General features: G+C 46.2%; 1 protein-coding gene across 1 annotated transcript in view; it reads right to left on the bottom strand.

Moving 5' to 3' along the window:
- Nucleotides 1-88: 88 nt before the first annotated feature.
- The window catches only part of HADHA (hydroxyacyl-CoA dehydrogenase trifunctional multienzyme complex subunit alpha), a 49,507-nt gene continuing 33,538 nt past the window's right edge, over nucleotides 89-16,057 (bottom strand). The window contains exons 12-20 of the mRNA XM_027033367.2: nucleotides 12,049-12,183; nucleotides 9,655-9,826; nucleotides 7,264-7,350; nucleotides 3,636-3,776; nucleotides 3,130-3,198; nucleotides 2,180-2,375; nucleotides 1,373-1,487; nucleotides 685-830; nucleotides 89-596 (exon numbers count right to left, since the gene is read on the bottom strand). Coding sequence (XP_026889168.1) covers nucleotides 451-596; nucleotides 685-830; nucleotides 1,373-1,487; nucleotides 2,180-2,375; nucleotides 3,130-3,198; nucleotides 3,636-3,776; nucleotides 7,264-7,350; nucleotides 9,655-9,826; nucleotides 12,049-12,183 — 1,207 coding nt within the window. The 3' untranslated portion in view covers nucleotides 89-450. The remainder of the gene's footprint in view (nucleotides 597-684; nucleotides 831-1,372; nucleotides 1,488-2,179; nucleotides 2,376-3,129; nucleotides 3,199-3,635; nucleotides 3,777-7,263; nucleotides 7,351-9,654; nucleotides 9,827-12,048; nucleotides 12,184-16,057) is intronic.

Raw genomic sequence — 16,057 nt, 5'->3', positions numbered from 1 at the left:
GAGAGCCCGAGGCTTTATTCCGACTCCTTGAAGGACGGGTTTAAACCAGAAGGGCAAAGAGCGAAGAAAAAGGAGCATACAGACAGGCTGAGAAGAGTTGGGTTTTATTGTTCTCGTGTACTGGGTAGGGTGCAAAACTGCCCTCCCCGCCACTGGCCCGGGGGCGGGGGCAGGATGGTTCCGGAGACTCTGCCATTTTGAGCGTCAAGGCTTATGGGCTCACGAGCACGGTGGGTTCCACCTTCTAACATGAAGTGCAAACTAATTCACAGCCACATTTCACCAGGAGGGAGAGACAGTCCTAGCTGAAGGCACTTGAATCCCAGCACACCCCAATGCCAGAATTTGTTTTCCTTCTGGTTACCCTGATAAATCTAGATGCCACTCTCCTGGAGAGTCAGCACCGCCGGCAGCTGTGTTAGCCGGGGGGCAGGGTGTGAGGGCCTGTCATCACTGGTAGAACTTCTTGTTGGGGCTGTTAGCGTGGTCGATGAGCAGCTGGCACGGGGTGAACGGTTTTCCGTAGGCAGCCTCGTACTTCCTGAGCCTGTCCACTATCTTCTGGGCACCATACAGATCCACATAGCGGAAGGGCCCTAAATGAAGAAACAGGACTTCGTTGAAGGCGACAGCAAAACGAGCTCTGGGGTAAAACAAGCTACTTTCCCAACTTGTGAGACCAACCTCCAAGGCACGGGGGAAAGCCAAGCCCGAAGACGGCTCCGATGTCTCCCTCTGCGGGCGTGGCCAGGATCCCTTCCTGCAGGCACATGATGGCCTCATTCACAAATCTTGTCACCAGGCGGTACTGGAGGTCTTCGTCAGAGCAGCTGCCGAGAGAGAGGGACGCTGAGGTAGATGAAGCGTCACGGGAGGGACGCGGGAACTGCGCGTGCGGGAAAGAGGGTTGCGGCCGCCAGAGCCCAGAGGGTCAGCCAGGACGGAACTTCCAATGCTGCAGAGAAGGAGCCACTGGGAAGCCGCCCTTGCCCTTGGAATAGAGTCTTAGGGCTGCTTGTCCTAATCGGCCTGAAACTGGCGCTTAGAACAGGGGAGGGGAGGGTGGACAGAATCTCTTGACATCATCAGCTGCCAATTACAAATGATAAAAATGGTCTGGGGCTTGAAGGGACCCAGGACAATCGTCTCTCTAGTTCTCTCCAGACCTTCAGAGGGAAGGCTGGAACAGGGGTCCTTCCAAGGCTTGGCTGCAGTCCCCACCCCGATGCTTGGCAGAAAGCGAGGAGGCACGTGGAAGGGCAGGAGTATTCTGGTCAGGCAAGGTGAGTATAACAAAGACGGAAGAGGACTGAGAAACTTTGGGCTGAAGAGAAACACGTTTCCACACTATTAGCTACTCGAGTTAACTCACACGTCAGACTTAGGAGGCACCTTCAGACTTGCCAAAATACCATCCATGTCAGAATTCAAACTCTTATTCTTCGTGCCCTCCTGGTAGATGTAAAAGCCCTTCCCAGACTTGCGACCTAAAAGAAGCCGGAAAAGGGAGGATTACCATTTCTCAGAGCGCCAGCCTGAGGATTCTCTCCTCCGCTAGTCTGCTGCGAAGCTCTAACCTCTCGACCGTACTCCTGACCTGGCTGGCTGGCTGGCTAACCCTGGAAATTCGGGGTTTGCCAGCAGCGTTGGCAGAGAAGGAAAAATGACGTTGTGTTTCCCGGAGCCTGGAACTCTGTGTATGTGGCTGGGAAAGGCCACCTGGATCAGCTTTAAAGTCCAGACACGCGACGCCAGGCCCTAGTGTGCCGTGTTCCCGGTGCCGATTTTGCCGCGGCTTCGACGAGAGCGAGAGAGCCACGTCTCCCGGGCCTCCCTCATATCCTCTGTGTTAGAAGCATCACCTTCTCTGCACGGGTGGCCAGACAGCATGGTGACGCCTGGGTGCAGAACTTGCTCCTGCAGGATGACAGGTGTATTCCAGGCCTTGGGCCCCGATGAAAGTGCCTGTCAGTCTTGCATACCTTGGGAGGTGGCAGAGCCTCAGGCCAGAGTCCTGCCTTTGTCTGTAATCTACGGGCCCGGCCTAAGGGGTTGTCATGAAGTCATTTAAAAAACTCCCCGTGACAGTGGGCTCTGTGTTTAGGAAGAACTCTTCCACACGGGCCTTCTGTGACTGTGTCTCAGGAAACTAGAATTACGTGTCTCTGAGGCTACTCACCTAGGAAGCCCCTGGACACCATCTGCTTCAGCAGGTCTACGCTTCCACCTTCAAACCGCTCCCCAAAGGCTTTGCCTAGATCTTCTGCCACGTGTTTTGCCACGTCCACGCCAACTTCATCGACCAGTGTGGCAGCACCCACGGGAAAGCCAAAGCTTGTGGTAAGGGAATCCAGCTTCTTAGGGTCAACTCCTTCCTGAATGGGAGGTAAGCAGGGACCTCAAGGAAAGGCATTCTGGGCCCTCCCACAAAGGCTCCCCATGCGGGCCCTCCGAGACCGGGCTGCCGCAACACTCGCTTCTCTCCCGGGTGCCGCCCGGCCAGGCCCAGGACTGGGGCTGTTCCACCCAGGGAGGCAAAGGAGCTTTGGGAGTAAGCAGGGGGAAAGTCTGAGCCTTCCCGAACCCACAGCACTTTAAGGAATGAACAAATTCATTTAGAGATGAACACACTGTTCATTTCCTTCTCGTTTGCAATTCTGAATCTCGGGAGTAATGAGATCCTGCGGCGCACAGGGCGAAGTCTCCCATTACTAAGAGAAGAGGCCTCGCCACGGAGCAGTGCTGCGGAGCCCCCGTCTGACGAGTGCCCGGCGAGGGGGTGCCACCGGAGGGGTGTGTGCAGCAGAAGCCGGTCCAGCACCCATCAGGCCAGTGGGTTCTGGATGGTCCCTGCCTCAAAGGGGATGCAGAAACCGTGAAGAGCATGTCGGGAGGCCCTGGGCCTAGTGGAGCGGGGAGGCGGTTAAGGGAGCGGAGCTGAAATTCTGCCCACTGTGGGGCAGCAAAGCCCATGATTTCCAACCACCGTGTGGAAGGACCAGGCAAAAAGATCCCCAGCCAGGACTTAGTGTATTAGAAGGAAGCCTGTTCCTCATCCCGACAGAACCAATTTGGAGGACTGGTGTAAGGGGGGGAAGATGCCTCCAACATTCCAAGAGCGGTACCAACCTGGAGGATTCGCAGGACTTCAGACATCATGGGTGCGAGACACCGGGTGGTATAGAAGCCAGGTCCGTCCTGCCAAGGGAGAGAACGTGAGCTCAGCGGCTCCTCTGCTTCAGGTGCCACCCAAGTGTGAAAGCAGGCTCCCTTCCCCAGGTGTCGCTTCAAAATTCAAGGCGGTTTATACTTTCAAACAGAATCGTTAAAATTACACTGCAGGGGAAGCCACAGCCAGAGCAGCACGGCTTCAACCAAACGGCACAGCACAGGGTTTCACAGTCACCTGAAAGCTCTGGAATGGCTGGGAGAACCCGCTGTGTCCCAGACACTCCCCTCTCAGACCGTGACTCAGCAGTACCGTCCACAGCACTGTCCATGCGGCAGACAACCAAAGGGAAATCATACCCAAAGGTGACATATTTGCCCCAGAATAGGTGTAAACAAGCCTGGAGGTATAAGGAGTCTTGACAGAACCTTCCCCAAATCTGCCACTCTGTTTCACAGCTCTTTACCTTAACCACAACGATGACCTTCCCCTGCTTGAGCCCGACTGCCACGACGGAAGCAGTTGTGTCCTTAGAAGTTTTCTCGGTTGTGATGATCTCCAGCAGTTGCATCTTGTCCACCGGAGAGAAGTAGTGCATGCCGATCACCTGGCAAGGGGAAGGCAAAGCCGACAGATCTAAGAACACCGAGGAGAGAACCCGCCAGCACGCACGCTTTGCTAGGAGAGCAAGGGAGAGAAAGGCAGTTGGATACAGGAATGCTGCTCGGCACCGCCGAGCCGTGTGGCGCTGTGGTTCTCTGAGAGAAAGTTCACTATGTTCATAGGGCTCACTGGAATCCTCTTCTTCCATCTGCTTCTAGGGCTTTTCACTGAGGACAACAGATCCTACTGACAATTAGCACCAAATCACAGCGAATGGCCAGATTAGATTTATCAGGGAAGAATGAATGAAGGTTCCACTCATACTGATGACACGGAGTTTAGGTGAGAGGGCCCACTTTTTCTGGTGGGGAGGCAGAGGGAGGCAGAAGAGTCAGTATGCCAGACTGTCAGAGCTAGATCTCGAGTTTACAGATGGGCCTCACCAGCAGGATACCGGGTTTAAATAACATTTATCAACATTCAAATGCACCTGAAGACTCATTAAACCAATGATTCTCAAAGTGAAGTACTGGACCAGTAGCATTAACATCGCCTGGGAAATGTTCGAACTGCAAATTCTCAGGCCCGCCCCAAACTCACATCTACTGAATGAGAGACTGGGGGCAGGGTCCAGATCTGTGCTCAAGAAGTCTTCCAGGTGATTCTGATTCATGCTGAAGTTGAGAACCTCCTTCTTAAGCTAACAGTTGGTCCTTCCAAACTGAACTGCTGTGGGAGAGAACAGTTTAACCATAGAACTTAGTTTTGCTCCCCCTACCCTCACCTTAATTGTAAGATATAACTAATAATATCTAATAATATAACTAATATAATAACAGCAATACTGATTGCTGGCTATGCACTGTTTTAATACATTTGCCATTATTCCTTACATTTAATCCATCGCTCTGTGAACTAGCCAGTCTTCTCTAGATGAGGAAAAAAGACATCAGCAGGTTAAAAGTGGTAGCTCAGGGTCAGTTAGTGAATGGCAGTGGGATTCTATCACAGTTGGCCTGTTTCCGAAGCCTGCCTACCCTCCATTATGTAATACACACATCATTTACATGTTCCATAAACTTACCAATCCAAAAGTTACTTTTCACCCCTCAACTGTTTTTTAACTGATGTCTAAAGCATTTAAAAAGGCAGGTCCTTATTCAGACTCAGTACTTCTGAGCAAAAGGAATTAGCTTATATGACATATAATTTATACACAAAATGTACAGACTTTAAAGCGTTCATATTGATGGGTTTTCACAACTGCATATACACTCGTGTAATTTCCCTAAGCAAAATGTATTTACATCACTCAAGAAAGTTGTGCCAAAGGTGACCAACTTGTCCCGGACTGCCGGGACTTTCTTGGTTGGAGCACTGGAGGTCCTACGTCCCAGGAAAGCCAACAGATGGATGGGGACCCTACCTATGCCCCTTTGACCTTAATTTTATATAGCAAAGGAGAAGCAGGTGGCAGAAGCTATCCAAGATACCTGGAGGCCAGGACTGCAAAGCATGATGCTTGTTCCACTCCACTGGGAAGATGAGAAGTTAGCATCGAAGATTCTCCTTTATGGACTTTATTCATTTATTTTTTTTTAAATGTTTACTTATTTATTTTTGAGAGAGAGAGAGACAGAGAGCACAAGCAGGGGACTGGCAAAGAGAGAGGTGAAGAGAGAATCCCAAGCAGGCTCTGTGCTGACAGAGGGCTTGAACTCCCGAACTGTGAGATCATGACCTGAGCCAAAACCGGGAATCAGATGCTCAACCGACGGAGCCACCAGGGCGCCCCTCCTTTATGGACTTTCAATGTTGCAGAGGTGCTCAGAGTGATATGACATGGCCAGACTGTCCATCTACCTTTATACTGTTTTTGTGTCTCCCCTCAGTGTCACACGATCAGCTGCCACTTCTCCCTATGACCTTCTCCTGCCATCCCTGAACGTGCCTCTATCAGGTCCTACATCACTTCCGATCTGCTGTGTGCTAGGAAATGAGATTACCTTGCATTAGCAAACTATTAGAATAGGAATAAACAGACTTTTGTGTTTTCACTACAAGGACTTTGTGTTAACAAATCCAGCTGCTTAAAGGTCCTTTATATTTCCTGCTTACTTTTGGCTGACTCTGGCTAGCTGAGGCTAATTGCTATCCTCCAGAGAGGTGAGGTGTTTTATTTCTCCTTGGGTGATTTCACTTTCCTAGTGTTACTCCGGTAGACAGAAGCCCAAAGATGAATCTCTAAGCATCATTCCAAATGCTCACTGAAAGTGCTTCTACCCTTTCATGTCCTGGTGGGAGGTCTGAGTGAACCCACAGGTGGACACATCTCAACACACCTCCTGATTTTCCATTCCTGGATATGGAGTTAGAACCAAACAGGTCTCAGTCACCGGTATCTGCTCTGTAGCTTATGTGAGATTTTGGAGTATTCCCTCTTATTTTGGGGTCTATCTTTATTTTTAAAAGTTTTTAAAAAATTTTTTAAAGATATTATTTAAGTGATCTCTACACCCAATATGGGGCTCAAATTCACAACCCCAAGATCATGAGTCGCACATCACAAGCTCTACAGACTGAGCCACCCAGGTGCCCCGTGGGCCTATCTTTAAATACCTTATTATAGGGCACCTGGGTGGCTCAGTCAGTTAAACATCTGACTTTGGCTCAGGTCGTGATCTCACAGTTCGAGGCTGCTTGGGATTCTGTCTCCCTCTCTCTCTCAAAAATAAATAGACATTTATTTAAAAAAATTTCTTTTAATGTTTATTCATTTTTGAGAGACACAGAGAATCAGACTGCGAATGGGGGAAGGGCAGAGGGAGAGGGAGACCTAGAATCCGAAGCAGAATCCAGGCTCTGAGCTGTCAGCACAGAGCCTGATGTGCGGCTCGAACTCACCAACTGTGAGATCATGACCTGAGCCAATGTCGGACACCCAAGTGACTGAGCCACCCAGGCGCCCCCAAAATAAATAGACGTTAAAAAAAAACAAACCTATTATAATAAAGGTAGGTTTCATTATTCTTTTATGTTTATTTTTGAATGAGAGTAAGCGGGGTAGGGGCAGAGAGAGAGAGAGGGAGACAGAGAATCCCAGGTAGGCTTTGTGCTGTCAGCGCAGAGCCCAATGCGGGACTCAAACCCACAAACCATGAGATTGTGACCTGAGCTGAGATCAAGAGTTGGATGCTTCACTGACTCAGCCACCCAAGCGCCCCAAAGAAGGTAGGTTTTATAGTCTGAACCTAAAAAATCAGAGCCGTTAGGGATGCAAATCACCTGTGAAAGTACACTTTCACTGTGCTTCCCTTACGCCAGCATCTCACAGTGGTCATGGGATGAGCTGCTCTGTGCCCAGTTTTTGGGGAGACCCCACCACCCCTCTACTTCACAGTCCACACCAGTCCCTTCTCATGCTCTAAGTCTTCCTCAGGGAGCCTGTGGTGGGGAAACATTTTAGGGTTTTCCCTCTGTTCAGAATTTACCTTCTCAGGTCTTTTGCTGACAGAGGCAATTTGACTGATGGGGAGAGCAGACGTGTTACTGGCAAAGACACAGTGATCTGGAACCACCTGCAAAGGAAAAGCATTTAAGAACGTGTCACGTAGGCCTGAGAGATGACTGCAGTCCAATGCAAAGCTAAAGGTGACACCTGGGTCCAGCCCCGCTCTCCCCCAGAACCACTCAGACAGTGGATACTATTTGCCCAGGGCTTCTGAGATGGGGAGTGTGTCAGCCTTGTTCTCTTTCCCATTCAGCTGTCTTCTAGCTCTGGCCCGGCATCCTAACCTGGAGACTATACCTCGGCAGTTAGGTAAATGAGACAGCTCAGATAAACACTGACAAGATGGCTTTGAATCAAATCTCATTCGTTTCAAGATCTGGCATGGGTGCCAATTCCTCTTCTTGTCTGGATCTGCACTCAAGTCTGAAAGCTCATGATACCCCTACCCTTCACTTTGATATGAACAAGCCATACCGTGCGTGCTTAGCTCATTTTATGGTGTTATTAGAAAACGGTGCACCACGGTAATTAATCTACGGCACGTGAATACTATTAACTATTAGCTTTATCAACCTGGAGAATAGTCTTTAATACAGACTGTGTCAGCATTCTGTCCATGATCGCAAGTTATTCATGTTTTTATTCAGCTGCTTATATAAAAACATGGACAGCGCATCTGTCAAATTTGTGCAAACTGGGACAGGCAAAATTTTAACATCAGAGATGGGAATCAGGTTCAAGACACATTCAACACACTGAAAAGGTGAGTATAAAATATTGTAACCTGGCAAAATACTGCATTAAGATTTTTTTAATAAGAAAAAAGGGAAAACTCTAGAGAGGCCCCTGGTGGACGAAGCCTGGCTTAGCGGTCAGCTTGTGATGAGGCCCCCATGATCTCAGTTAATCAGCAGTGAGTTGACAGCAGAGCATAAGTGTAAGGAGCTAATGGACTCTCCGGGGGCATGTCTTGGCGGTGAGGCGTTTCATGCTGGTGGTGAAACTCTCTATGAAGAGCAAACAAGTGTCTCCAAAGGCGGTTGGCAACAACTCCCCCCCTCCTCATTCCGGCGTCTCTCCTCCCATCCAGAGGTGGAGACTGCTTCCTCCCTGAGTCTCGTGACTTGCTTTTACCAACGGAAAGCAGCAGTGAGGCGCTGAGCTCCAGGCCAGGCCCTGAGAAGCCCCCACCGCTTCTGCTTTTGCTCGCTCGGCAGCCAGAGGCACCGCTGTACAGGCTCGTTCACAGTCTGCACTTCTCTTGATCTGATCCCTCCTCCCTCTCTTCTCCTTGGCCGCTAGTTTCCCAACCGCTAAAGCTAACAAACCTTTCTCCATGCCGGCACTCCCAAACCCAGACGCTCCGGAAGCAAATGCCATCACCCAGTCACCCGGCAGACGCTCTTCTCTCCATGTTGCCTGTGTCTGCTTTTGCCGGTCCTGAGGCTCTACCTGCCACTGCCTCGGCAGGTGCCCCCGGAGCCGTGGGAACACCACCTACACACGTGAGCCGACAGGCCACCCGGCACAGACGGAACATAAATCTACCCGGCTCTTCGAACTTTTCCCCTCAGCTAATCGACATCACACTTTGTCAAAAGGAAAGATTTTGCAACGTATGGATTTCAAAGTGGAAGCTGTCCCCAGAAGAGCTGCTTGTCTTTAGTTTCTAAACCCCCCTTAGGTTCAGTCTATCACACAGCAGCGACCGTCCTCACACAGAAGGGCGTCGTGAGGGTACAGCCACTACTCAAGACACCCAGAGTACTGCCACGTCTGTGCCATTTCATTTGCACAATTTACTAGCCCACATTCTAGTGATATAACTATAGGCTGGTCAAGACCCCGGTTCTATCTTGTGTCCGGATTACTGTCATTTCTTCTCTGGGCCTTTTCTTTATACCACCCACTATCACACTTGTTTTATTTATGGGAGGTAGAGCATTTGGGGTCAAAACCAAAGCAGCATTTCCACAAAGTGAGCATCTGAAACCTGCCAGGGGAAAAAATTTCTCCCCTACCTCCTTTGTGGACTAGACCTGAAGAAGCATAGTTACGGCTTGTAGCCAACCAAAAACGTCAAGAAAGCTGGCTATACTCCTTGAGGTTATCTGTAGGTCTGGGTGACTGAATTCCCACGGAATGCTAATGAACCCTGTGCTTAGGTTAATAAACTACTTGATTTTCTTCCCTCAGGACTCAGATTTGACTTTTGTAACTACGTAGTGTGCACGAATTGACATAAAAACTGATGTTTGGAAATGAACAGCCCTATAAAGAGAACCATGAGTTTCTGTTTAAAAAAACAAAACAAAAAACAGCCCGTGTCCTCCACTCACTGGGATTCAAGTACAACAGGCCTCTTACTTACCGCTTCTACTTCCTTTAACACTCTGTGTTTAAGATTAAGATCCTCAAAAACAGCTTCAATCACCATGTCGGCCTTTTCAAAACCCTGGTAATCAAGCTGTCCAGTCAAGTTGCTGAAAATGGAGTCCCTTTCAAATGATGTTAGAGCTTTCTTCTTCACTTTATCATTCAATCTAGAAGAAACACAGTCCTAGTCAGAGGGGAAGAATAGGAAACTTAACAACTACTGAGCGTCCATGAGCCAGACGGTACACTATGTATTTTCAACCAATACTGTGAGGCAGTTCTTTTACTCCCGTTTTGACAAAGAAGAGTTCCTCAAACAGGCTCAAAGGGATTCACGGGCAAATGGCTAGGTACTAGGGGGCCAAAGACAGGCCGGCCCCCAAATCCACATTCTTTCTCCTAGAAGATGCCTCTAAATGCAGAACTTACATAAACTCTGTTACTCCTGAAACAGTTAAATTTGTCCAGAAGAGTAAACGCAAACACTAGAGTGGCAAAACAAAGGAGCAGCTCTAGTAACTAACAGAGGGAACACCCCACACGTGTCCTAGACCACATGGACTTCTACCTGATTATGCATCATTTTGTTATTCTATAATTAGAACCTTCTGGAAAAGAGACCAAGCATGACTTCTTATATTCTTTCTTATTTATTTATTTATTTATTTTGAGAGAAGAAGAGAGTGCATAAGCAGGGGAGAAGGGCAGAGAGAGAGAGAGGGAGAGAGAATCCAAAGCAGGCTCTGTGCTGTCAGCATGGAGACTAAGGCAGGGCTCAAACTCACAGATCACAATCTGAGCTGAAATCGAGACTCAGATGCTTAACTAAGCCACTCAGGCACCTCTATTTCTTTCATTCTTAAATCCACTTCCCAGTTAGCATGTGGTAGCACATTGTATTGATTACATAAAATATTAACTCAAGGCTTCTTATTTCCCATAGGGAGTTAAAAATGATTTCTGCGATTTAGACATTTAACTGATTACTTTTCACTGCCAAGAAAAACAGGCTCTCTTAGGTTTTAATCTGACCACACTTTCAGAATAACTGCCTGGAGTTTTCCTCTGAATGAAGAACAGAGCTGAATCACATTCACTAATTTCCTTAACCAAAAGAAAAATTAAAGCCACAGGGTAAGTTCAGACAAGTATTCAATCAAATTTCTTGGTTTCTGACAACCGTGTCAGCAGTCAGCAAACAAAATGCTCATCAGAGTTCAAAACATCATTAGTTGCTCTAATTCTAATGCCTAATCTTGAAACTGTCTTCAAGAGAGGCTAGGAAACACGTGTATGCCCAGTTAGCAGTATGGTGAGGGGCACTTGCCAGAGGCTGACGTTTCTGAAGCACAGAGGGAAACCTGGGGCACCTAACTCCAAGAGAGACAGAGTGGCACCTGTTCTCGAGCAGCAATTTCTCATTTCAGTGACCGTAGGAGATGGTGTTTGGGGATGCTTACATGCTAGTCTCAGGGCAACACTGTTATCTAGCTAGCACATGCCAATTTGGGGGGGGGTGGGGTGCTCAGAATCGTTTACTCTAACTCCTTGCTATCTTACAATAATCTGCCAAAATGATTAAACCTGCCATGTCTTGGGTAGCACAGTAGTAGCAGCAGAAGAGAGTCTCTGCAGAAAAGAGGTCAAGCATGATTAAGCTACATAACGCATTGAAGAAAAAAGCTCATTCAACTACAAGTCACGTGTAGGGCAGTCCAAGTGCAGCAAGCTTATTCATTACACTGGAGCGGAGAACTGAGCTGAAACCAGTTCCTAGTTTGGCCAAGCTGCTGCTCTGCTTTTCCCCCTCTGCAAAACAGGGAGTGGGGACCAGGGGAGGAGGAGGAGGATGTGGGCAGGAGGGAGAATAATATTCACCTTTTATTAATTCAAAGGTAAGATGGAGACACATTCTGTAAAGACTCAGACATTGTGCAACCGAATCTGTTACCTGCTTCTCCACAGTAACGCAGCCAAGAAATATAAGGTACACGAGTTTTGATCCCAGCCCCAACCTTCAATTTGCAGTTATGACACATTTCCTCAGAGTCATGCTGTTTCAATGTTCCATGACAATACAGCAGTGAAATGGAAACTATCAAAATTCACAAACATGAGGATTTCTAGTCTTGATACCAGAGCATAAAATAAATGGCATTTAAAAATATCTGATAGTTTTCTCTCCTGCATTCAGACATTACAGATTCCAGTGATGTTCATGGTTTATAATATGTACAACAATATGAAGGGAAAGGAATCACGGTTTCTAAAAATCAAAGGAAACAGCTTAACTACTGAGCATCCAGTACTCACCACGTTCAGGAAAAAGGAACCTGTAATGGCAAAAAACAAACAGCATTCTGCTGACAGAGGCAGAGAGCTGGCTCACCCTTTGAACACTTGTTGCTGTCCTCGGTCCAGCCCGGCTAGTGTAGCATCTTTAAGGATGGTCTTTATGCCCTTATCCACAGACACCTGGGCGATGCCGGCCCCCATCAGCCCTGCACCAAGAATGGCTAGGTGCCTAGAAGGAAAGCATAAATGACTTTTGGTAAACTTATCACTTCAGTAAAAGTGGGAGACTGCCTAAGTTATAATCCAGTCCACCAACTAAGGTGGGCACAACGATAAGGTATTTTAAAACAATTTTTATCTATAAAAATATGCCTTTAATAAGTGACTGATTTTCAGAGTTAAATGCAAAAATCCATTAGGTCTACAAGAGTTGGCCTACACAAGAAGACAGAACTATATTGATCTTCAATCATACCTTAAGATCACTGAGAACAAAACAACCTGGTTTATTCTGAAGTCAACATGAGTATTTCTGTTTTCCAAACAAAAGCCAATTTGCAGTGATGTGTCCAAAGACATACCACTTCTTCCACTTAACTTGTTAGTGATTTTACCATTTTCCAGTAAGTTTTCATTTCTCCGGAAATTTGTGCCAATTTTACTCCTTATATGGATTAGATCAAAATTCTCCTGGATGGCTTCTTTGCTTCTAGACCTAACCCCGCTGTCCCCCAATACCTCCATTTATCCACATTATTTTTGTCCTCTCAATTACATTGTAAGCATTTCATGGGCCAGAGATCATACCTGATTACTCTTTTTAACTTAAAAAAAAAGTTTTATTTATTCTTTTTTTTTTTTTTAATTTTTTTTTCAACGTTTATTTATTTTTGGGACAGAGAGAGACAGAGCATGAACGGGGGAGGGGCAGAGAGAGAGGGAGACACAGAATCGGAAACAGGCTCCAGGCTCTGAGCCATCAGCCCAGAGCCCGACGCGGGGCTCGAAATCACGGACCGCGAGATCGTGACCTGGCTGAAGTCGGACGCTTAACCGACTGCGCCACCCAGGCGCCCCAATGTTTTATTTATTCTTGAGACAGAGAGAGACAGAGCGTGAGCAGGGGAGGGGCAGAGAGAGAGCGAAACACAGAATCCAAAGCAGGCTCCAGGCTCTGAGCTGTCAGCACAGAGCCCGACGCGGGGCTCCAACTCACAAACTGTGAGATCATGACCTGAGCCGGGGACGGACGCTTAACTGACTGAGCCACCCAGGCGCCCCTCTTTTTAGTTTTCCATAGTTCCAGAGCAATATGCCATACTCCCAGAGCAAATAAAAAATTTTTTCCAGAACAATTTCCTTCAAAAAAGAAGCCTAAATTTACAGCACTATGTAGACATAAATTAGAGTTGTAATACAGGTTAAAGTTTCATTCCTAACAATTCTGATTATAATGTTCAGAAATCATATTTATGACCCAAAAAAGGAAACCTAATTTCAAGTCCTGGAAGCAACTTTCAAATGTAACTTTGTAGTAACACACTTACATGGTTAATGTTAAGTAACTGGAGAACAATGAGAAAACAGGATAGAGACATACATATAAAGAACAGACTGAGGGGCGCCTGGGTGGCTCACTTGGTTAAACATCTGACTCTTGATTTCAGCTCAGGTCATGATTTCACATTTCATGATCGAGCCCTGCAAGGGGCTCTGTGCTGACAACGCAGAGCCTGCTTGGGATTTTCCTTCTCTCTCTGCCCCTCCCCACTTATGCTCAGTCTGTCTCTCTCTCTCTCTCTCTCTCTCTCAAAAAAAAAAAAACAACCCAAAAAACAAAAAACAGGGACTGAAAAGATTGATACATTTATTGTGTGAAAACTAAAAATTTGTTAGACAAATGACCTCAAAAAATTAAGATAAACATAGGATAGGAGGAAATCTGCAACATATAGCAGCAAAGAATTACAACTTGGGAAATGAAGAACATGCATATTATCAACTAAAAAAAGACAACCCAGGGGTACCTGGCTGGCTTACTCAGTGGAGTGTGTGACTTTTGATCTCACGGTCATGAGTTTGAGCCCCAAGTTGGCCACGGAGATTACTTAAAAAAAAAACAAAAAAGGACGGGATGCCCGAGTGTCTCAGTTAAGCATGACTCTTGATTTTGGCTCAGGTCATGATCTCATGGTTTGTGGGTTTGAGCCCTGCATTGGGCTCTGCATTGACAGCATCGAGCCTGCTTGGGATTCTCTCTCTCCAGCCCCCTCTCAAAATAAATATACTTAAAAAAAACAAAACACAGAACAAAACGGACAACCCAGTAAAATGGGCAAGGGCTTATATAAAGCAATTCACTAAAGAAAAAAACTCAAACTGCCAAACTCAAACTGGGAAATGCAAATTAAAATGGGATATTCTTCCCCTACCAGATTAGCAAAAAGTTTAAAAGCATCAGTGAAGATGTACAAAAACTGCTTTTTTCACTGCATGGCTGATGGAAGTATGCTTTGCCCTACTTTGGAGGGCAAATTTCTTACAGCTAAAAATCACATACTCTATGACCCAATGATTCTACATCTCATTCTGTACTCTAGTGAAATGCACTTATGCACACGATGACAGGCTGTGATGAACAGTTGTGCAATGTTTGTAAGAATGAAAAACTGGAAACAGCCATCAATCCAGCAGTAAAAGATTAAGAGGAAGGAGTTAATTGATATGTACCAATATACATAGTCTCCAAGTCATACCACTGAATACAAAGAGCAAGTTACAGGCTTTATACCGAAGGGTCCCTTTTATATTACAACATTCAAACCATAAACACAAAACAGTATCAGTTAATATTTAATCTCATTTAAAACAGTTTTCTTAAAGAGAATAAGAATGCATTCTCTGCATAAAGAAATTAATTTATAAAAAGAGAAAACAGATAAGGAACTCAAGTCACTATCCAAGGTGAGAGGGAAGAGCCCAGAGAGACAGAAGTGGAGGAAGCAGAGGTGTTACAACTGGGAAAGCAGGAAAAAGGATCCCCTTTCTTCAGTTCTTCGAGGTTCTTTATTCAATTCTGTTCAACCTATTCTGCCCTGAGTACCCTATAGTGAATTCCCAATTAAACCCTCATTTCTAAGATGATGTTACCTTTTTCCTCAATTGATTTCCCAAGTTAGATCAACTCTTATATCATCCTATTTTTCTGCCCATTTAGTTCTAAGTTTTTGAATGTCTTAAAAAAATTTTTGTTTTAATGTTTGTTTTTGAGACAGAGAGAGACACAGCATGAGCAGGGGAAGGGGCAGAGAGAGAGGGAGACACAGAATCTGAAGCAGGTTCCAGGCTCTGAGCTGTCAGCACAGAGTTTGATGCGGGGCTCGAACTTACGAACTGTGAGATCGTGACCTGAGCCGAAGTCAGACGCTTAACCTACTAAGCTATCCAGGTGTCCCTAAGTTTTTGCATTTCTGAGCCAAGGTGACTTTTTCTTATCTGCAAATACTTATTTAAGGATATTTAATTCAAGTTTGGAAGTGTTGTGTTACAGTTTTCTTCTGTATTATGGTTGTTTTTTGTATTTTGATTCTCATTTTTTTATTTCTTCTTATAGGAGATTCATGTGGATGTTGCCTGTCTTTTTTGTGTATTTGGTATAACAACACCTTTCCAGATGGTATAAGCTATCTACATATGACAGTAAAAAATACATGCAGACAGGGGTCTGCATATATGAATCATACTCATATATGAGTTTGGAGTGGCTCATTAGGTTTCTTTTTTTTCTTTTTTTTATTAAAAATTTTTTTATTCATTTTTGAGAGACAGAGAGAGACAGAACGTTGAGCAGGGGCGGAGCAGAGAGAGGAGACACAGAATCTGAAGCAGGCTCCAGGCTCCAGGCTCTGAACTGGCAGCACAGAGCCCGACACGGGGTTTGAACTCACTGACCACAAGAGCATGACCTGAGCCGAAGTCAGACGCTTAACCGACTGAACCATCTAGGCACCCGTTTATTTTTTATTTTTTTAATGTTTATTTTTGAGAGAGACAGAACGTGAACAGGGGAGGGGCAGAGAGAGAGAGAGAGAGAGAGAGAGAGA

Source organism: Acinonyx jubatus, chromosome A3 (assembly GCF_027475565.1).
Source record: "Acinonyx jubatus isolate Ajub_Pintada_27869175 chromosome A3, VMU_Ajub_asm_v1.0, whole genome shotgun sequence".
Lineage (NCBI taxonomy): Eukaryota > Metazoa > Chordata > Mammalia > Carnivora > Felidae > Acinonyx > Acinonyx jubatus.
The sequence above is the reverse complement of the archived record's forward strand: the minus strand, read 5'-3'. Positions and strand labels throughout refer to the sequence as shown.